This window comes from Saccoglossus kowalevskii, chromosome 12 (assembly GCF_978046115.1).
Source record: "Saccoglossus kowalevskii chromosome 12, keSacKowa6.1, whole genome shotgun sequence".
Classification (NCBI taxonomy): Eukaryota; Metazoa; Hemichordata; class Enteropneusta; family Harrimaniidae; genus Saccoglossus; species Saccoglossus kowalevskii.
In genome coordinates, this window is record NC_140652.1 from 27,564,827 (window position 1) to 27,588,949 (window position 24,123).

The 24,123-nt window shown below is 34.2% G+C and overlaps 2 protein-coding genes across 2 annotated transcripts; both read left to right on the forward strand.

Annotated features, from left to right (window-relative positions):
- The first annotated feature begins 5,379 nt into the window (after positions 1-5,379).
- On the forward strand, positions 5,380-10,245 carry LOC146735697 (BMP-binding endothelial regulator protein-like). Its single transcript, XM_085506220.1, has 6 exons — positions 5,380-5,520; positions 6,307-6,376; positions 7,574-7,858; positions 7,999-8,246; positions 9,055-9,353; positions 10,068-10,245. The coding sequence occupies exons 1-6, from the start codon at positions 5,458-5,460 to the stop codon at positions 10,078-10,080; spliced, it is 978 nt and encodes a 325-aa protein (XP_085362346.1). The 5' UTR covers positions 5,380-5,457; the 3' UTR covers positions 10,081-10,245.
- A 5,922-nt stretch (positions 10,246-16,167) lies between these two features.
- LOC100366349 (kielin/chordin-like protein) lies at positions 16,168-22,386 on the forward strand. Its single transcript, XM_085506011.1, has 6 exons — positions 16,168-16,224; positions 18,141-18,183; positions 18,528-18,788; positions 20,687-20,934; positions 21,577-21,875; positions 22,171-22,386. The coding sequence occupies exons 1-6, from the start codon at positions 16,168-16,170 to the stop codon at positions 22,181-22,183; spliced, it is 921 nt and encodes a 306-aa protein (XP_085362137.1). The 3' UTR covers positions 22,184-22,386.
- Positions 22,387-24,123: the final 1,737 nt, after the last annotated feature.

Genomic DNA, 24,123 nt, shown 5'->3' on the forward strand with positions numbered 1-24,123 from the left:
TGGTAACACATGGGTATATATTTAACTCCCAATCTTGGGCAATGTTCTGACAATACTAATATTTACTAGAATATTATTCTATCGGGCAATTCTTTCCTTTTCGATGAGCTATGTTTAGTGAATCTGCATCTTTTAGTTGAATTTCACTCGTCACGCTCGGACCACCATAAAACGTGTTTGACGGAATTAACACCGCGTTTATCCTGCTACTCTATTACTATGCTATATATTTTATTAATAATAACTGGCCTACACGTAACTAAGTATATTTGTTCTCAGTTTTGGATCGCTGAATAGAGATCAACTTTGAACGTGTAGCTAGATGACGTGATGCCACGATCCTAGTTAGAATCGCGCAAATTATCGCATGTTTGTTTACAGCATTTACATTCTCGTGTATTATTTCCTTAACTGTTCGCATAACATTTGCTTTTGTGTTGACCCAAGCGTTCACGTCTTAGGGAGATTAGTCTTAATTATATAAACAGTATATTGCAGTCACGATCATTCAACTGATTGAAATGGTTAGATTTTATATTTCGCTATAAACAATTCCACTTTACTTTCAAATGGGAGACTTTATTTGATTTATTTACTAGAATAATGCCATAATAGTTATTGACTGAGACCAATCAGAACAAACACTCGTCCCCAATACATGTATTTGCAATATGCTAGTGAAATTCATAATTGCAATCAGGCTGCCAATTATATTCACATCGGCCATGACAGAAATGTACAATATATAGTATATAGGATGCAAGCTGTATTGAAAGCCGCTGTAAATGCACACATTAAAAATAGTAAATGAAACTATATCATAATTTTCGTTCTTAACCACACTCCTACCATAGTCAGATGTAAATGCGCATGCGTGGATTTAGATAGGTATGTGGAATGTTCGCCAATAGCAATGTTTGCAAATGGTGGGATTAAAGAAAATCACATCCGTCAAAAAATTATGATTTAAATTTTCAGTTTCAGACGAGGTCTGTGAATTAGATACTTCCAGCAAAAAATCCTTGTCAAATAACATTGCAGAAATAACTGCAACGATGTCATGCTCACCAGTTATTATCACATGTGTCAATCTAGCAGCCCTGAAGTGGTAAGTATATCCACTTATTGAGCTCACTTAATATACAAACTTACATTTTACTAACTATTTCAGTCCGGTGTATTAAGAGAAATGTTTGCGTAAAGATATTTAAAATTAATAATTTTCGTTCTCAGAGCGAACACAATCCAGCATTGCTGGTACAACATTGAAGTGGAAAATAGGTTGGTATGTTAACAAATTGCTAATGTTTAAGTATAAGAACAAAAATACCATACTAAAATCAACTAACCGACTTTCGCTGCAAAGCAGCTCCATTTATTTTTTTCATTTTTGCCCTTTTTTCAAACCGTAAATTTGTTTCATAAATATGGTTTTCCTTTCACACTGCTTCGTGGCAATGAAACACGTCAGACTAAGCCAGACTGATTTACGTTAAACATAACTGGCGCATACATAGTTTACTTTCAACACAACTTAAACGGACCTGCTTTATTTTGAACACAATTGAAACATGTGTTGAATATATTCACTATACAACTGGGCTAACTTTTACCAAAGCTGAATGAATTAAACATAAATTAATGTTTTACAACTGGTTTACTTTCACCATAACTGTTTTAGACCTTTCTTACATTCTCCACAAATGAATGATACTGATTTTACATTCACCATTACTGAAAAAAAACTGGTTTATTTTCACCACTACTGAATTATACCTGGAACACCTAATATGTTACTCTCATCAGACCTAGCTTACTTGACTTCAACGGATTGAATCAGACCTGGTTTACCTGTACCACGACTGAATCAAATTGGTTGAGTCTTACGTCACAGTTTTCTATACGACAAGCTGAACAAGACTTTGTTCATTTTTACCACATCTGAATCAGACGGGATTAAATTTTGCTTCAAATGACTGAGACCTAATTTATTTTTTACCACAACAGTCTGGTACATTCTTCGTCACAAATGAATCAGACATGTGTTCTTTTTACTACAATCATTAAAGGCAAGGATTGCCTTCACTATAGAGTCAGAACACTTCAACAGAATTATACATCGTTTACCTACACCAAAAACGAAAACGTGATTTACCTTCATCACAACTGAATACGACCTTGTTTTCTCTAACTGAATCTGAGCCAGGCAGGGTTTACTTTCAGTACAAATCAGTCAGACCTGGTCTTTATAAACTAGAAATTCGTCAAACTCAGCTTACCAAGAATACAACTGATTTGGACAATATTTATTTTTTATTGCAACAGTATACCTGGTATAGCTTTTTATAAAGTTGAAAAATATGAAATCGCACTAGTGTGAATTTAACATAATTTTTTGGACCAAATGGGCATCTTTTCTGTAATATCTCCTGTTCCAGAATGCGCACATCCCTGGCAGTCACACGATGTCACCGTGCTTTATTTACAATATTAAGTGCTGAAGTTTCAACCAGAAATAGTTATTATTTCAAAACATCCATCAACAGACAAACAATACATACATCTCTGGTTGCCAAATAATATCGTCATACTGTATTCACCATGACCAATGTTGAATGACTCATCGAAAGCATTAATATATTAGGAGTAATAACCGTTAGTCACAAGCGAGAAACGCATCCATGGTTGTCAAGATATAGCATATCCACAGTTAAAAAATCATCGGAAAATTGAAATATTCAAAGGTATACATATTAGCCCCAAACAAACATATAAGACGCGAAATGGTCACCAACTTATATCTCCATACTGTATACACAATGTCCACTGTTGAAATATTTAGATTACCCCCCCCCCCATGAATGCAGAAGGAATGTACACTTACCTTTCTGTCAAACATCATCATCATATTGTATTTACAACACGGAGTTTTCCCAACAGAATTATCGTTATATGAAAAGCAATAGATATTAGTATCATTTAACAGACATACATGTCATGTATACATCTCAGCCGATCAAATATTGTCACCATGTTCAATGGTGAAGGTCCCATCGAAATGTGTGAAATATTAAGAACAATAAATATTATTCCCAAACGTCAACAAACATACATACAATACATATATCTCTGACTGCCAAATAATATAGTCATATTATATTCACTATTTCCACTGTTTAATGACTTCGCAACTTGACATGCAATGCAAACATATGTGGCTGTCAACTGTGGATGTTGTCAGACTATATTCACAATGTCCATTGTTGAATTATTCAAATCTAAAAAGCAATATACATTACACCGAAAGGAAACTTACACATTTTTTGTTGTCATAGTCACATTAAATTCACAATATTGTGTGCTGAATTACCAGCATATTTGGTGTATTACATATTAACTCTAAACAAACAATAAATAGAAGAAAAACATCACTGGCTGCACTAACTTATTCACATTGTCTACTGTTAAAATATGTAAATATAAAGGGCAACAATTACGTTATTACTTCTACGTGAAAACACCAACAATACACACATACCTGCTTTGTGGTATCTAAAAACTATAATATAAAGTTTCAATGTTGAAAGTTCCCATTGATATACTAAGTGCATTAAATGTTAGCCCCAAATATCCACAAATAGACGAGCATTGTATGCACCTCTGACTAGCAAATAGTACTCTCTTACTACATTCACTATGTCCAATGTTGAATGTTCTTCGGAGTTGTCGAAATAAACAGTAATAATAAACATGTACTTCAATCTCGCACAAAGACCAGCAATGCATACAGTTGATATCAGCATATTGTAATAACATTATCATGTGTTGAAAATCCATCGGAATTACCAAAATAATAAGAGTAATAAATCATTTCTCAAAATTACAAAAATGCAAACATTTGTGGCTGTCAACTCACTCATATCATCATACCAGGTTCACAGCGTCCTCTGTTGAAATATTTAAATAAATATTACTCCGAAAGAATGAAACAGCAATTCACACATTGCTTGCACTATCTTACTTTATTCACAATGCATAATGTCGAATTTGACCAACAGAGTTATCAATGGATTGAGAACAAACACTGTTCGAGTCGTGTCAAACAAAAAATGGACCAGCAATGCACAGACCCATGGCTAATAAATTATATCATATTAGTACATAAACAATTAGAAATGTTCCCTTGGAATTATATATATATGAAGAGCACATATTCCATTAAACTAACAAAAAATAAACCGACAATGCACAAATCCCTGCCTGTCTAATGATGACAGCATTCTCATACATATTTATAATATTCAATGTTGAAGTTTCCATCGAAATTATTGAAATATTAGGAGCAATAAATATTAGTTTCAAACATGCACAAACAGACAAAAAATAAACGTTATCTCTCGCTGCCAAATAATATATTCATACTATATTCAAAGCATCCAATGTTGGCAGAATCAGAAGAGTAATAAATATTAGCCCTGACGAACAAACATAAAGAATCTAGGCACACATCACCGTCTGTAAAAGTAAATTATTACACTGACAATAATGTCGATTTTTACATAATATACACTAGAAATGGACGCACCGTTTCATTAAGAAACAGCATTGTTTCTTCTTGTAATTCGGTCGTCTAGGATAAAGAATCTATAATACAGTGACACTTGTACTAGTGTGCAGCAATATATTCCATATCCTGCGAGGCCGCGGAAAAAAACGATCACCAACACTTTAAAATCAATCATCACTATTATTGGATTAGAGACAACTTGACGTTTTGTTTCTACCTAAAATATTTTTGCTGAAATATTTTGTTATAAATCTATAATTTCATGTGACCGAACATATATTAATCAATTAAATATGAGTAATATTATTCCATATATTGAAACTTGCGTTGGATTGATGGGTAAACCGCACGACTTCAACCTCTGGTATTGGAGTATGGCGTGAATGAAATAGCCATCTCAATGTTATAAATATGTTCTATCATATACAGTTACGACTTCGGTATACCATAGTCTGTCTTAAAATTACATATAGTCATGTTTTATTGAGCAAGCCATTAAATTCTAGTACTGTCGGGGGTTTGTGGATTTAATATATGATTCTGCTGATACGGTGAATATTTTTGTTGTTTATTTTTTTTACAAGCACACGCATTTAACAATTTACCAGTAACACATCGTTGGCTAAAGCATCCTCCATATATTGATTAAGTCTTAACATAAATATCGTAACCACACACGTTTTTCGTAAAGCGTGCGTTTCAATAAGCTAATTCTACTTATAAAGTAGCAGGTGCATTCGCTGTTTTGATTTGTGCGATGAATATGATTATAGGATTATAAATTGATATATGTAGTGGTAAAGACTGCTCACTCTGTAGACATTATTTGTCCAGCAGTACAGTTCTCAGTTCACTGACAACCTGTTGTTCTGGAATAGACGTATATCAAGATGGTCCATGTCAGAGTTTTTGTTGTAGCTACACTGCTTGTTTGTGCAACTTTGACTGTAACGGTAAGATTTTTTTTTAGTTTGTTATTCTGTAAAATGTTGTACCCAATTGTCACAAATGTATGCACGTAAATTCAGAGCCAATTTATGTGTGTTACGTTAGATCAGTGTAGGTTTGGTGAGCCAGGAATAAGTAAAAAAAATATTATCATATACGGTCCCATCTAAATCTGCCACACTCTGAATTTAACTCAAGTATGACGTTTGCGATAAATGTGAAAGACACATTTTTGAAAAATGATGTGTTATGCCAACGTTCATATGAACACTCGATTCCAAATGTTGACGTCATTGTGGTGACAAAAACATTAATATAAATTTAAAATTTGGGTCGATTTTGTAATTTGTGCCCAAAAGTAGTAATCCGCCTTATGAGGTTAAGACAAAGTATGGTGTGTGTAACACACAAGTACTGGCCTCGCTAGCGACAATTGTAAAAGTCTAACGCAGGAAATTACATAATATGTCGTTCGTATTTTCAAGGATATATTCAACAAAACAAATGAGCTCAGGAAGCGACATGGAGGTTTAACGAATTTGGCTGACGAATAACTATCTGTATTGAAAACAACTTCTTTTCAGTCAATGGTTAAAGTAACAAATTAAACCAGTTTTATGAGTAACTTCTCAGTGGCTGTCGTGAAATTATTCTAAAAGTGCCTAATAGCACCCGCATTCAGAAGCATAATTTTGACACTCCAGTACTGAGATGCATATAATCATTACAACTATCGTACTAATATGCAATTACTCACTTATCTGTGTTCAATTTCGCCATCGTACTTACAGGGAAAAGAGTATCACGATGTTGAAGACAAATCACTACAATCGTTGAATGAACATGCACTACAGAAGCGAGGTAATACTCTCATTTTCTTTGTAACATGCCATTTCAGTGAAAGTCGTCAATATGCTTTTTTATTTGTCCATTTTGTTTGTTTAAATAACATTTTCAACCGTTGGTAGATCTATCAAAGCCGATGACTAGAAATGTCACCACTCTGAAAACCTTGCTCATTTATAATGTATACTTAAATCATGTAAATCAAACAGCCGTTAAAACAAATATAAATGTTTGTACGCCAAATTGTTCACTGGGAATTTACCGGGAGCTGCAATGAAAATTCCCTGAATGTTTCAATAAAAAATAATTGAATGTTGAATTTACCGAGATACTGATGTATCAGTCATATGATTCTTGCACTTTGTTTAACAATATTATAGATGGCAATCCTTCTAACTTTCTGTACAGTTGCGATAGATGATTTCAATTATAACAAGCGTTATTGTATAGTATAATATCGTATACTGCAACAGCTCGTTCTCATTGGTCGATTGGTAGCGCGTATTGGTCAGTTACAAGATGTGCTTGTGATTAGCTCATGTAGGAAATCATAGCCATTTGTTTTTGCAGATTTACTTAAGAGCCTATTTTTGTTTGTCATTTGACAGTGAGCGTCTTCGAATCGCACTAACCACATGGTCAATTTTTATTTTCTCAGTCGTGCCACTGCACACATTTTAAATTGTTTGACATATCGGGTATTATAAAGCAGTGGAAATAATGGATTCACAACTGATGATCATTTACTTGAATATTCTGCACAATGATGAACAGCGCGCTGTACTTTATTCTCTGAAATTCGCCTGCAGGGGGAGATGCTTTGCCTTGATCATTAGTTTGAAACCCATGTTTAGTATCGTAATATGTGTATTTGTTTGTTAATTGCATTATCCAATCATAGAGATATTTTGATTTTATTGGTATCGAAACAGTTTCAAATGCAAATGTATTTAAAAAATAGGAACAAATATTGAATACAGGCCTTATACTTTGATATTTGTCATTCAGGAAACAGTTGTAGTAAACATGTTTATTATTCATTTCGGTGTTGTTATTGCGATTAATTTAGCAAACAACTGGAAGTCAAATATGGGTGTTGAACGATACTGGGCATGCCGTGGACATCAGTTATATGGTAAGAATAAACATGTAGAATCAACTAACATTAACCACTCTAATTTTATAACTTATTTTTGTATTATTCAAATTTAGGTTTCTTTCTTACGATTGCACTCACGTGGTTAGTATGCGACACAGTTATAAAAATAGTAGCTGAATTAAACGAGCCCGAAAGTCTAGATGTCGATGTTACTTATAAAATACGAAACAGCAATAATGTTGTTGTTAGTGAAGGCACAGCTTCATTTCCTGCTGGACAGAAGGATCTTATTCTTCAGGGGACTACAAACGGAGAAAAAGACACATGGTCTGTCACAATATGTGAGCCAGGAGGAAATAAAAGAGAAGCATCCTGTATATCTGATAACATTGAAGCATGTATGTATCATGTTATTCAATGTAATCAATCATTAAATTGATAAATAGTAACTAGAAGCTTGCAGAACAAAATGAACTCTAGAATGTTTGTTGAAACAACACAAAACATAACTACTACAAAATACTACTATTATGTTTAGGTCCAGGTGTAGAAAAAGATCCCCACTTCACAACATTTGATGGAGTGAAGTATAACTTCCAAGGTCTATGTACATATGTACTCACCCAAGACTGTATCAGTATGACAACCCCGTCGTTCAGAATCACCGCTGACTTCCGAGGCAAATATTCCGAACTACGAGAAAAGCCACTGACACGAATTGAAGCAGTTAACATTGACATTGGAGGAAAGCAGTTACTGCGTATACTAAAAAACAACGCATTTCTGGTGAAGTATAATTCATTTCTCTCAAGTTCAGGTCTAACCACTTTACAGGAAAATACGTTCAGCTAAAGAACAATATATTATCAATGCAAGATAATGTCACGATATTTCCACATTCTCCCGGAACATATTCAAACTCAATGAAAGTCCGTTAGGCATACATACATGGTATTTCAATTAGTAAAAATGTTGTCAATGATAATGTATTGACCAATTATTACAATTTATTAAAAGCAATGATGCAACTGATTATTCAATTTATTGACCCGTTTTGTGCTACCTGTGTATAGCAATGGTCATTAATAACATGCTGTACACAAGCAATAGCATTGTCATCCATATAAAAAGCACACTGAATTGGCAAGTGGATTTAGACTAATCTAATATTAATTACAGATATTAATGACTCGTTAGTCAGTGTAGACCATCACATGTACATTCGTATTATTAAGTATACAATTGAATTGGAAGGAGTATTTTAATGCAGCCACAGCCACCCCAACGCAGAATGAAGTGATTATTTTGATTATTTAAAGTTTTTGATTATGAGAAATTATGTCAAATTATTCTTGGTTTGAATAATGTTTCACTTCATGTAAATACATGTATTTTATCTCATGCCATGAATTACGTATAATGTTATTATTATCTAGTATTTCATGTATTTGATACATTTAATAACATATATGCCACTTAAGAAAAGCCATTTCTTGAAACGTCTAGCTATCTTAATAGTTACTTAGAACAACGATTGCCACATGTTGTCATATATAATAGTTATAACAACACCGACGTTAAATGTACTTTACAGATCAAAGGAGAGTTGTTTACCAACAACTCAGCAGTAATAGGCAACGGCGAAGGTACAGTAAACATTGTAGACGAGTATATGTATGTCGACTTATGGGCGCCTCGCATTTCTTTGACTTGGACCAAGGCCACACGTGGAATAGCCATTGATTTGAAGGGTCTTGAGATGCGTGGTAATGTATGCGGATTACTGGGAAATTATAATGGTGACCCTGACGATGATTTCATGAAACCAAATGGGAAAATATTGTCCAGGAACGATATTTATGAACTAGGCAACAGCTGGATAGTACCAAATAGGTGAGTAATTCAATTAACAGGAATCATTATTTATTATATATCGAAGCTATGTCAAACGAGTCAATCCAATGTAGTATTACTCCTCGTATAAAGAAAAGAGCTATTGTAGTTATAAATTTATAAAGTTATAAAGATGAAAATATTTAAATAATATATCATTTACTATTGTGTACTTAAAAGCGCAAAAAGATTAGTGAATAATTGCATTAAACCGTCCCAGTGAATTTAATACATCGCTACATGACACATTCCTTATATGTACATTTCATCTGAAGACAATTCCATTAAGGCCGTAATTGAATAATGCCAACATAGTGCCATACTTGCATTTTATTGGATAAGAATTCATGGAAAAAAACGGGAAAACATAAATTGCGTCCAAAGTAGTATTTTTGTGAAAGGTTTTGTAACTGTATATGTCCATCATTAGACATTAGCAGCAATTAATGCAAAATGTGGTTCTCTAATTTTAAGTGGTAATGGTAGCCATCATATAATTTGTATATCATGTCAGTTTACTGTTCTAGTAATCAAATTACATTGCTTACATATAAAACAATAACTAGGCTGAGTAAAATTAATTTGAAAACATTGAATGTGAATTTAACACAGGCCGGCCTATTCCCCACCAGGCATTGTAAATTTACAAAATACTGCGAACTACTTTCCTAATAATTCCATGAATGCAGTAAAATCTTTATGCTTGTTTTCCAGCTGTGACTACTAAATGGTGGTGGACATTCACGTGGACACAAAAACCTAGGACATGAAGTGCTGTATTGTCGTAGTTTATTAGAATGAACTGTCATAATTGAAATATTTTGACTGTAATGTATGCATGTTTTCTGATTAAGTTCAAATAAAATGGTGGAGGAGGTATCATATCATATAACATTGCATAAATAGAAATAGAAAAATTAATTAACAATAACACAGACACAACATATATTGAAACGACAAGATGTAAATCCCTCCTAAATATTCAAAAACTCAAGAGCGCACCGCAGTACACGGTTATATCTGTTGTCGATATATATAAATACCAATAAATGTACAGGCACACTATTAAAACTCACAAACACGACCATTTAACATAGATCAAGACCATGATGGAATATAATGTAAATACATTGTGCCACTTCTGACTCCTGAAATATATCAACAATCATAGCACAGTCGTTCTTTCTGGGAGCCAACCTCACTGGCAACAACAGCATTCACATATAAATGTGAAAAATTGGTTTTATATTTTTCAAATTAAAAAAAAGAAGATAAAGAACAACAACATCTACCACCAACACATTATAATAGCCAATGAAGACAATGATGATGTTTCACTGTTAAAGCCTTGCTTTCAAAATTTCCACTCCCAAATACAATAAGTAAACAATCTATTTATCAAATACCTGTAATATATGTTTATAATCTCCGCCCTAAACTTGGCAAGCAAGTTGTTGATTCTGAACAATAGTGCAACGGCGTGTGGACATGAAGTCGCTATCATAACACAATTGAATATACATCAGTTTTCCCAGCGTGACTTATCAAACATCTATAGTACTTAGCTATGCTCAGAAATGGTTTGTGATGATATAATAAATGATTCAATACATATACAAAGTTACTACTAACTGATTATTATTGACCACATAAATGAATACCATTTATGTAGTCAAGTGATCTTAACAAATGTGGCCATTACCTAATTCTCAGATATCGGCTGCAATCCAATCATTGCAGCTTACAATAATGTTCGGTCTCACAGTTTAATGTAAGGTAATAGAGGTATGTGTATTTCAAGTATCCGAAGGAATCAGGAATCGTATAACGCAAAATGTGAAAACTGTCCAAAACATCATCAACAATAAAAAGACAATGTTATTCAAAACACTGAAATAAAATTTGGATTGTGTAAATTAGTTCAGTGCAATTTGTGATTTTCCAGCTGCACTATACCTTCTCTGTTAAGTGTGCTGTCTCCATTCCCTAATACACATGTTATTCCATTCTCAATCAAATATATAGCTATACTTATACCTAAATATTAAACCATTTGTGTACACATGGGTTTGTGTCGCACAAAACTTTTTCCCTGTCTATTGAATTAAAAATGGGACATACAATAAATAGTTGCAACATGAAAAAGGGTACTTCACAGAAAATTTGCCTGTGAATGAAAAAATACTATTAAACCATATAAGGTATACGTCCTACATGAATCGTGGCGATAAATATCTTGCCATATAATATAGGCAATGTCCAGGAGCCTCGATCAGGTTTTGTTATATGTGAAAATCTCTGGAGATACCAATGGTATTTGGCAGTATCGATATATACTAACAGTACTATAGCTAGAGCGATGCTGACAAATCATACGAATGTGGTGTGGTGGTGTTCACTGTTCTTATTTATATTTGATTAGTGTAATGGTGCTGCGCATATTCAAACACTTATAACGAAAAAACTAATGGCGAATGGCAACGAACATCATTTAAGGAGGCACGGCCGATCTGAATGGAGATTATTGTGCATGAATGAAGCGTTCGTTGGTTTGGTAAGATTAGGACGACATCAAGAATGTAAACTACTTTTACTACATCAACGTAGAAGTGTAAGGAAACCAGGTAGTTAGTGAGTATGGATAAGTCTAAACAAATCAAAGTGTCCTCAGCGACGAGAAGCAGTATTATGCTATCTGAATCTAAAGCGCATTGGTTAAACCGAGAACGACCTGTAGTATTATATCGGAGGGACTCTGCAAAATAACATTGGTAAGATTATATCTAGTTATAAGTTTATACTACTATCTTCGATAAGAGAATGACATTAGAAGAGGTACACATCATCAAGGGGGCTAAACATGTGGAGATTTAAAGGATTATGAACTACGGTTTTGGTGAATTTACAAACTACAGCGCACTCTACGATAAAGACAGAATGATAGTATGATACTACAATATATGGCTATACTATAACTTATATATTTAATAAAAGAGACAGAAACTGAAAAAACAACATATTAACTAATATTAGATAATATACAAAACAAAGTAAAATGAAAAGATGTCAAAACCTGTAAAGATAACTTTGAGTAAAACATCAAAGAAAAAGTTTAGCAATAGTACTGTAAGCCATCTAAAGTATTGAAAATACCGCTTATCTATGAAAGCACAGACGTCATACTAATGGAAGATGTGTCATTGTAATATTAACAGCTGAACAAAGGTTAAACTTTCCAAAAATTAACGTCTAAACAGACAGAAATATTATGGTATAATATGATAGGGTAGTTTATTTTTGGTAACTTATCCACAACACATAATATGCCGGGTTGAAAAACAAGAGCACCCACCCCATCCAAGCGGCCAAGATTAACATTTAAATAATAACACATGCTTGTGAGGGCATTATAAAGATTTGTCATGAGCAACAGCTCAAGGACAGACAACAAATCCTAATATTGCCCGAATGTCAATGTGTTATTTATTTTATCACATCAACAGAAAATCACCATGACATTCACTCGCCAGATAAAAATGTCAGAGTGCCGTGGAAGTGACTGAAATTAGTTTCTCACTAAAATACCGCACCTTCTATTCACAAGTCACACAGCTTTAAAGCGTTTTCGGTTAGCATCGGCGTGGAACGCGTAGAAATGCTCACATCGTAGAATGCGCTGCAGCGACCCCGGCTGTGACGTTTCAGTGGTGGCTTTGCCGTACATTTTTGCTTCACATAAAAAATACCTTAAACATCAAAACAGTGTATCTTACTTAATATCCATTCTGGGACGTTCGCTGTCTATTTCGGATGGCTAAATTTCCTTCAAAACCTTGAAAACAGTCCCGAAAACAACAGCGGCCGGGCATCACCAGTGCAGCGAGAGGCAATTTGTTATGCGCATTATCGTTGCGTAGTAGTTTCAGTCATCCATGTGATATACCCATGTAATACCCACTTGGCGGGAAATATACCCTGTAATATCCATTTTTATTCAATGTGACCGAGTCTCAACCATTCACAGCATGCGTAACAGCAGTGAGATGTGATAAATATATTAAACAAATATAAGATATAATATTAGACACATGTAGATTGGAAAACATTAATACAGCACATACAACAGAGTTTTTTGAGAAATTATCGAAATCGATAAATGGAAACTGACTAGCAGCGAAAATTGACATCAGATTAATTTCTTACTTTTTTGGAATATGCAGTGGTGAAATACTACTTGACAGATTGAACATGAAGTTAAGAAAATATAAAAAGATTTGGCGGAATATGTGTAATATTGAGTTTCTAATGAGTGTAAATTATGTGTGCGGTTTGAACGAACGCACCTAAACTATGATTCTTACAAAACAGTTGAAATATAGTCGACGCCAAATGTACAACAAGGATCTGTATGAAAAAAAAACAGGATAAGTGGAAAATAAATTACGATAAAATAAAAAAATTCACAAACATATAACAGCTACAGTTATTTCTATATGATTAATACAAAATGCAACAACTTAAAATAAATAAATAAATACATAGACAGAAGGAAAGTGGACAAATTACATACAAGCGATGATAGGTATTTTATTTAAACATTCCCAATTCGATTGTTAATATCAGATGTAAAATGCCAATTAATAGAGTTGAATTTAACATTTCGCACCCATATATTTGAATATTGTCAGCTGTCCTAACGTACAATGTAGGTGCAATGTACTCTCTAAACATTGATGTTCTGAATGATGTGTGAATTTGCAATAAAAACTACGCCAATTAAATAACATCTGTACCGCATAAACATTCCCACCAATCAATAAAAGATCAATGCAATAATATATTCCGTGCGTGTAATCGATAATCTCAATAAGTATTTAATCCGATCAGTTCATCGTGTTAATATTTCATACTGTCGTACAGCCACCCAAAGATAATATACAAAGATTTAGTTATGTAAATGAAAATTATATTCTAGTTGCCTACAATCAATTCATTCACTTCAATAATTCTCTTATTTCAATCAATAATTTTAATCTCCGTCATGTAGCGGTTATCATTGTTTCACTGACATAATCGAACAGCTCAAGTTGAGCTAATTTATAAATTCAAATCCATGATTATTTTTGTTCCCAAATCTATTGGGTCAATATTTCAAATTAATTCCAATTCAAATGGCCCGGAGTTCTATTAAATGTCACTGATAAAATACCACACGTAGTTATTATCGTTTGCTATTTTCTGACCAATTGCTTGTTTATCACTATATTACTACTGTCCCATGTGTTTGTTTTATTACCGCATGTCAATTAACACATTTTAATCAGTGCGGAATGTAATCCTATTACAGTGAGTTCATATCAATCATTCCGTCAATTGATTTATACACACATGCGATCAGTGCATAATAGATATATAACTTTCCAGATTGGCATTGAACCTTACACGATTATGATGCCCACAATACATGTGGCAATCGTGAAGAAACGATGCGCACGTAAGTAATTACTATGATGTTTGTTTTATGTATCTGTACAAATGTTCATGTTTAAACTGTGCCATGCAAATTTTATATTGCAGCCTTATTTCAATGCTGCGATTACAGCACGTGAACCAGTAACCAGTTAGCCGTTTGCAGTTACACTGATAATATACACATACATTTTAAAGCTAGCACGTTTAAAACGCGGTGGTCGTCGCGCAGCGTAGCGCGTGGTCGAATTTCATATAAACAAACAATGTATCGTACACGCGTTGTGTACGTCGCTATGAATCCTATATCAAACAGGACGCGGCGCGACGGCCTTGTCAAAAATATCTATAACATCAAAAAATACAAAATTAGACTTTATAAAACTGTGAGATTAATCCGAGAATTCCGTAAAGTATGCACAAAGGCAGGCAATAATGTTGACTGTCACGTGCCTGAATTCTATTTCTGTCACCCTCTATAGTGCTACTGCGTTTATGCAAACAAAGTGGTGTTTAAATGCGACGTCAATAATCGTGAATGCGTCAATATTGATGACGTGTTTTAGCCCATATATGGGACAATTCGAATTTTTCCATTCTATTATATTGTTCTGGTGCTAAAAAATATTGTATAAATAAAAAAAACGCCAATTAATAATTATTTCAATCTCGTAATGTGACCACGATGCACGTGCTACGTTCACGTCCGTGTTATCCCTCATTTTATGTACCGTTGTTGTTGTTTTTCTTCAAAGTACGTAGGAAAATATAATATAAATATCAAAACATGATTGTTACACCTCTGTCCTACAATCCTGAGTTATCAAATGTCAAATTTACCTTTCCGATTTTAAATCACGTTTTATCCAGTAATAGTTCAATTACACAAAATGAAGTCGCCATTATTCAATTATTAACTCGTTAAAATTAAACAATTAAGGAGTCTTTTTATCCACACATTTGCGACTTAAAGCATCGACTCCACTTTTGGCATGTACATTTATAATTATATTCTGTGTTTTTTCTTACTTAGACAAAATAAAATTTATTATTAATGTCATGTGACTGAGAACAGTGTTCAATGTTAGCATGTATGCTATATAACATTGTTAGATCGTCAACTCATGTTACCTCCCGTTTCACTAAAGGAATTAATGATACTTAAGGTGTAACATATGCTTCCGTTGTTTGCAGCTATGGTGAATTGTGCGTAGGAGATTACTCAACATATTATTGCATATAAGCAGCGACAAATCAATTCGCAATCAGTAGACAACTGTGCTTACACATCTGTTCTCTATAAAATCATTGCTGAATCAACAGAGTGTGTTGTACGTGTACAAAGATGGTCCATCTAACAGTTGTAGCTGCGCTGCTCCTGTCTTCTACAATACTTACAATGGTAAGGTTAAATTTGTCTTACTATTCCATATTTTGTTTGAAGTTCACAATTGTTACAGTAAGTAAGTTCTAAGCGGATATATTATATTACAGAATTAATTCATGATTCGTACAACAAGTATGCGGGTTTACATTATTCATCTTATTGCTCGATGATTTATTATTGAAACAACAACGCCTAATTAATGAATTCTACATCGTTTACAACGAAGCTCACAGTTTACCGCATTGTTAAATTAGTAACTCAAGTATAACTGGTTTCTATTGTTGCAATGCTGCTCTTTGTATAACAACTAATTATTCAAGTATGCAATTGGATCAATATTTTCAAATGAAATGAAAGTTGGTAAAGTGCTCAAAGCAATTTTCGTTTACCTTCTGTGCGTATTGTAGACCAGGATTTCCTAGAGTGATCATTAGATACATTACGACCTCAAGGCTACACAAGCATGAACTGTTACGATACGATACAGTGCACCACGTGATGAAATATATGGTTAGGCAAATGGAGGACCAGAACAGTCTTAGAGAACAGGAACAGTAAATTAATAATTTGTTTTATTCATCGATCGTGGGCACAAAATTGTGCATGGGGGCGGCGAGTTCTGCTCACCAAACCCGCGACCTTACTAGGGGGCCCGGGGGGCATGCTCCACCTTAAAAATGTTGAAATCCAGACCCTCTGAAACGCTATTTCCTGCATTTTAAAGGACAAATGTTGCTGGCACAAAGGGTTTTAGCTTGATTTTGAAGGGGCAACGCCCTTCCAACATTTCGAGGGGGAGAGCGTCCCCTCTGCCAGACCCCCCCCCCCGTGCCGCTGCCACTGGCTATTTATGGTTATACTTAATAAGTAATACTACCGCGTGGATGACAATGAATATGATATAGGTATGGGTAACTAGTACATCGAAATAATTGGTCTGTTTTCAAAATTTTAAATTATCTTGTTCACTAATTCTGTCTCGTCAAAACTATTTACTATATATAGACTTATATTTAGCAAATCTTAGAAGGATTATGATTAGTATATTTGCTCACAATGTATGTGTGTGGCGCTTTATACGTTTTACTACCAAATTTGTTACATAAAGTGGTTCGGCAATCAATAAGATCAGTGTGGCATCGTCAGAGTCACATGGAATTGCTGAAGATGACCATGTATGACCGGTCTACAACCCCGTGTGTGATCATGATGAAGGTTTGATTGGCTGCAAATAAATTGTGGCTAATTGTACTTGTGGGACACCGTACAATGTACGTATTACCTACCAAAGCCATTATCGCTGAAAAATCAGTAACATAAATATCTTTGGTCTATAGAAATGGAAACCTACTGGAGGCTTAAGAGTACAACTTCCAAAAAATATACTAGATTTTTCTGTATTAATTGGGTGCTCGAGTGGTGTGTAATATGATTTATAATATTGTGTACTACATATATCTAACAGCAATATATTAAAATACATACTATGGATTTGTACCGCGTCGTTTATGTGAAACTGGCGAACATTGGTGTAGAAATCACGTCAAATATACGTTTGTAATATATATGTAAATCGCAGTATACAATCCCATAGTTTGTGTATGTTTGTTGTGGAATCTATTGATAGCAAATCTGTTTTTAATGAAACTACATCCGTGAACTACAACATAAGACGCATGAATTGATTCATTCGATTTGGTTGACCAATACAAATCGGCGCATTTTACTTTTTGATTGTGCTGGCAGTTCGGTTTCGCGCTGCATTTTTGTGAATAGGAAATTTATATTTAGTTACTGTTTGCAAAGAGCAATCAATTAAAATTTCGTTATTATCGGTAAAATCCCAAACACTGCGCGTCTCATACGATGTACTTGGATACGAAGCCCACTATTGTGTTAATATGTGTTTATTGTCGTAACTAACTCTACAGGGTGATGAAAATCATGATGTCGAAAAAAGAAAAGTCGAAGTAGGTAAATATGTGCATTAACTTTATAGAGGCTAAAATGGTTTGGCTATGCATTATAATAAAAAAGATGCAAGCTGATTATAAAGTACATACATATTAGTATGTAATCTGGACCTGGCTATGCTAAGAATCGAATATATTAAGACGTTCTCCTCAGGTAGAGGATCCTTTACAGAATAATTATATAAATGACGTCATGCACGAGTGTGACTTGGTGGACCGAAGACAAACAGACATACATACATATAGATGATCAAACAGGCAGAAACAAACAGACAACTGCGTACATATACGCAAAAACCAGCACAGTATCGGTTAAATAATAATTATAATATTGTTATGCTCCAGGTATTACATCTCTGATAATGAAAGAGTGTGGTAGACTTGCTGAAGTCAAAATAACAGTAGGCAATTCTAGGAACAAACGAATCAAGCTGACTGTTAGAGTGATTAGCAGTAATGGTAAAACTACCAAAAAAACCATGACTATCAGTAACAGAAAAATAAATCAAGTCGCGGATGTTGGTGTTCGTGGAGAAGGAAATTGGATTGTAACGGTATGCAAGAGGCGTAGTCCGAACGTTTGTTACGACCAAAGGGAGTTATCGTGTAAGTTACATGTTAATGGTACCATATTGATTTGAAACATTGGGATTTGTAATAAATATATTTATTATACATATGTGACCGTAACGCCAAATATGGAATGATTACGCGCTAAACGTCCTCTAATGACAAAAACAAACATGGCTGCCACCAGGGTTTGACCAGACTCTATACAAAGAATTTCGCTGATTCTGTTCTAAACCTTTTGGGTTTCAGCATTTCCATGGTTTATCATTGGGAGGAAAAGATGTATAATAATAAAGTTATTACGAAGATATCGCAAATTATGCACTCAGACAGTACGCCGTCGCATCACCCTCCGCTGCGCGCCGGTCTTCGTGCATACTTTCCGGTGTATATATATATATATATATATATATATATATATATATATATATATATATATATATATAGAGAGAGAGTACGTTATGTGAGTGGCTAGAGCATGGCTATATTTGTAACATATAACATAATACGGTCTAGATCAATGGAAAGTGCATAGTAACATACGACTGCATAGTAACACACATATACGACGGGACTTTTTTTGTTTAAAAACAAAAATATAATTAATTGTTAATTTAGCCTTTTTAACGTGATCGCGAAAACTAGCGTGACTGCGAAAGAAATCCCGACTGGATGCATCTGCAACGACCGGCATTGGATTGAAAACCGGAGCGGGATCACTCCGGTGATTATGCTAATTAAAATCAGCTGACTAGCATTGACAACGAATCAGAGTGCAGCCGCATACGTCATATCTTATTTATGTTAATGATGGTGACCTTTCACTTCTGAGGTCTCGACGATTTTGAAAGACTACTTACATACATTGGACATTCAATGTAGAGATACAGTTTACCTGACAGGTATTTTAATTAGTTAATTAGGAAACCAAGATGACCTCCCTTGTCCACAAAACTATATATATCGGAAAGCTTATTGTATGAATTTTAAAATGTTGTTAGTATTTTTTTTCTATGGACACTGTAGTTTGAAATATGCACAAAAATGTGCTTTTTTGGTCAAAAGTGATTAAAAAAAATCAGCTTCTAGACCATGCGTCTGTTTCCTGTCAAAATTGGTTTATGGGTACATCTGTTTACTATGAAGAAAGTGTTGTCTTGAAAACTGTCGACCAATTTTGCAGGGCAGCAGCTCAAATTTCACTAATTCAAGTTGTCTGTACGATTGTTGTCACCATGTTTCTTTTTTATTATTTATGTACAGCCTTGCTAAATCTTGCTAAAGCATTCAAAAGAGAGAATGTTTTCACCTTTTATCTATATTTTAAAATCGTTTTTTCACAATTATTCACAATTCTACAAAATTTTAACAGTCTATAGCAAAGACTGTTTTGATAATAAAAAGCAAAAAAATCACTCCCAAGTGCTCACGAACCTGCATCTCTACCTTAAATCGACTTGTTTTCAGTAAACATGGATGAAAGTATCGCCCTCATTATAATGTTAAAGTATCCATCTCTACGATCGAATGGAATCAATCTTTAAAAGGTCATGTTTACGTTCGTGAATTATCAATAAAATCATGAATAATTAATATCAGTCAAATGCCCGCAGATGCGTCCAGTAGGGATTTCTTTAGCCATTAGGTTAGTTTTCGCGATCACGCTGAAAGGACTAAAAGAACAATTAATCATTTCTTTTTGTAAAACAAAAAAAAAGTCTCGACTTTGCCAGTCTAATAGAACGGTAGCGAAAACGCGTACATTATGGCACTTGAGTCATACTATTATGTAACCATTTATTGAAATTAATCGTTGATTTATTTGTATTTAAACACTTCATTTGTGTTATGTGTCGTATGCATGTGATATAATTTTAAATTTACTTGTAATACATTTATGAAATTTCCAACCATAAATGTGACTCAATTATTAGGTTCTGGCGTCGAAAAAGATCCCCACTTCACTACATTCGATGGAGTGAAGTTTAACTTCCAAGGTCTATGTACATATGTACTTACTCAAGATTGTACCAGTATGACAAACCCATCTTTTAAAATCACTGCTGACTTTCGTGGGAAATATTCCGAACTACGAGAAAAGCCATTAACACGAGTCGAAGCGGTTAACATTCACATTGGAGGAAAGCAGTTGCTGCGGATAATGAAGGACAATCATTTCCTGGTTGAGTATAACAATTTTGTCAAATTATTAAATTTAATGTATTTGAAACGCGCTATAAAATAAGTGTTAAAAACCAAAAATATCAGGCAAGTGTTTGCCCAAATATGCAAATTGTGTAATTGTGGATGTAATTTAAAATAATCCCCCAAAAAACAAATGATAATTATGTAATTAATATTCTAATATTAGCTACGTGTCTTCTTATCACTTACTCATAATAAATACTGTGTATATTACCTTGTATCATGATTTAAATCTTAGAGAATTATATGAATGTTTTCTTACAAGTCCTTTATACCCACCTAATAAATTATTTATGAGCATGGAATTTGCCTTAAATAATGGAATTTCCAAACTAAAGAGAAATCTCGATTGATAACACATAAGCTGTTACATATATCATTTGCAATAATCTTACTATTCTTATTTTAAGGATCTTCAAACATAATTAGCATATTAAATAATATATAGACATAACATAACATGGCATAAGGACAAATTGTCCCAGTAAATGAATCCAAGACACCAGAAATTCCATAGCTTTGTAAAAGATACACTACGAATATATCATGCAAGGTTTCGGTGCAATTTTATAATTACTGACATTAAAAGTACACCCTTGTCATGAAATTTGACTGACAGATTGAAGGAGAGTTGTTCACCAACACATCGGCTTTATTGGAAAACGGAAAGGGAACAGTGGAGATCAAAGACGAGCACTTGTATGTTGAGATACAATCACCTCGCATTTCCTTAATATGGACCAAATCCATAAGAGCGGTACATATTGAACTGAAGGACCCTGCGATGCATGGCAACGTGTGTGGATTACTTGGAAATTATAATGGAAATCCAGATGATGATTTCATGAGACCTAATGGTGAAATATTATTTAGACCCGATATATATGAACTAGGCGACACTTGGACGGTGCCAGGAAGGTGTGTATTACTCTTGTAATTTTGTAGTTTCCTGAATGTCAATCTTGGTTCTCTGCATAGACTATCTAGGAAATTCAATAGTAATATGTAAATTAGTCTAGTGATTGAGTTAGTGTGTGAGTGATAAAGTGAGTAAGTGTGGGTGGGTGGGTGGGCGAGTATGAGTGATAGAATGAGTACGGAAGTGAGACAAGTGGATGCTGTATTTCACATGTGATACATTGCTATTCTGTGTTCACATTACGATTTATGAATATATGGCAAGCGTAATAATCCTATGATTTTTTTCTTACAGCTGTGACTACTAATTAGGGGTTTACGTCAACGTCAGACATTCACTTCAGCTTCATTTAAAGTATGATTAGGGAAGTGTAATACTCGTCGATGTAATGCTAGTTGTTTTAAGCGGTAATTCAACTCGTAATACAATGATCTAGTTTGGGTTTTGAAATGTATTCACAATACAGTATGCATGTTATGTAATTAAGTATAAATAAAATGTTGATAGAGATAGTGAGTGTAATGCGTTGACCAAAAAAACGGAAAGTACCAACAAAACTTATTGTGTATTCCTTTAATTTTCACTAACCACCTTATTTTTGACACTTCAATACGCGGTGCTTACATGGGCATATCACCCTATTTTACAGGTCACAGTCAGCTGGCGCACACGTGATAATAAAATAAATACGATATTTACTATATGGGGGCCGCCATCTTGAATGACGCATAAAACTAAATAAGAGACAAGTTGTGAAACGAGTTTTTCAGATTCCTACAAATCAGGACAAAAATACCAATCTTTCACAAAACTTTTTAGTTTCAAATACCCCGACTTAGTGTTCTATGTTCTTCGCGTAATTAGGTGTTCGTATGCAAGGGATTTTTCCACACAAAAACGACGAATTCGGCCGAATTTTGTTATCAGTTGACTTAATATAAGCCCAACGGACCGTATTTTTGTGAAAGATTGGTATTTTTGTCCTGATTTGTAGGAATCTGAAAAACGCGTTTCACAACTTGTCTCTTATTTAGTTTTATGCGTCATTCAAGATGGCGGCCCCCATATAGTAAGTATCGTATTTATTTTATTATCACGTGTGCGCCAGCTGACTGTGTTTACAGGTATATGTTCTGAAGCTTCAAATAACGTAATCTTCAAAACATCACATTCAGTAACATACATTTGGTGTGTGTTAAAAAATGTGAGATTGAATATTAAATTACTCACCTTTAATGGTGCCTTTGCTGATTCCCTTTTGACACGCAGATCGCCGCGAACCAGCCGACTGGAAAAAGTGGTTGGAACTATTTCCAAAATTACATCCCTTTTTTCAAGCAAAGCTACTAAGCAGTCGATTTGTTGTTGCTTGAGGCCCTTCTTAAAATCTATAAACATTCTTGATTCCTCACTTATCTGTTTATCTTCCAACCCCAGTATTGAGAAAAATTTGACCTTTGACCTTCAAACTTACAGGCATTTTAATGGTAATAAAATAAGACATTCTTATGAGTGTTGTGCGTTGTTTTAATTGATCAACTCATTGAAGATTAAATCTTGCTAAAAATCGGGAGAGAATGTGTTCAAAATTAGAAAAATACTTGTATATAGTTCCGCGGAAGAAACGCTGAGTAAAATGGTGGCGGATGAATATTTAGCCTTCAGAGGCTAGTTATGCGTCATAAGACGCAGGTCTGTATTGAATAGCGCCACCTGTGTTGATACAATGCTGATTCCCGGCTTCATTACATCCCTTCCGCGGCTGGAAATGTGGCGACTTATTGACATACTTTAAAAACATAAAACTGCAACAATGTCACGCACATGTTATCTGAGTAGCATTCAGTCTGGCAATGGTTCTAGCTTTTCTAACATGTTTTTTTTTCGAAATGATAACACATGGAACACTTTTATATTAGCCACAATTTTGAGGGTTTTAGGGTAACATAATGCTCCAGCCAAGTTACTTGAAGTGGAAATCCACCAATAATGGGAATTGCGTGAAGATCGACGCTGAGGGGGTTTTGTTATCGAGCAATAAGACATGTTAAGTATATATGAAATCGCCATGAAAACACAAGTGTAAGCCTATTTCCTCCAGGTGTACAGTGATTCATATATAATATATGTTAGGCATTAGAAACCTTCTAGCCCCGAGTGAGGAATTCACATATACTAGTGCCCTAAATAGGTTATACAATATTGCAAATTACATTATCATACATTACATATATATTAATAACACAT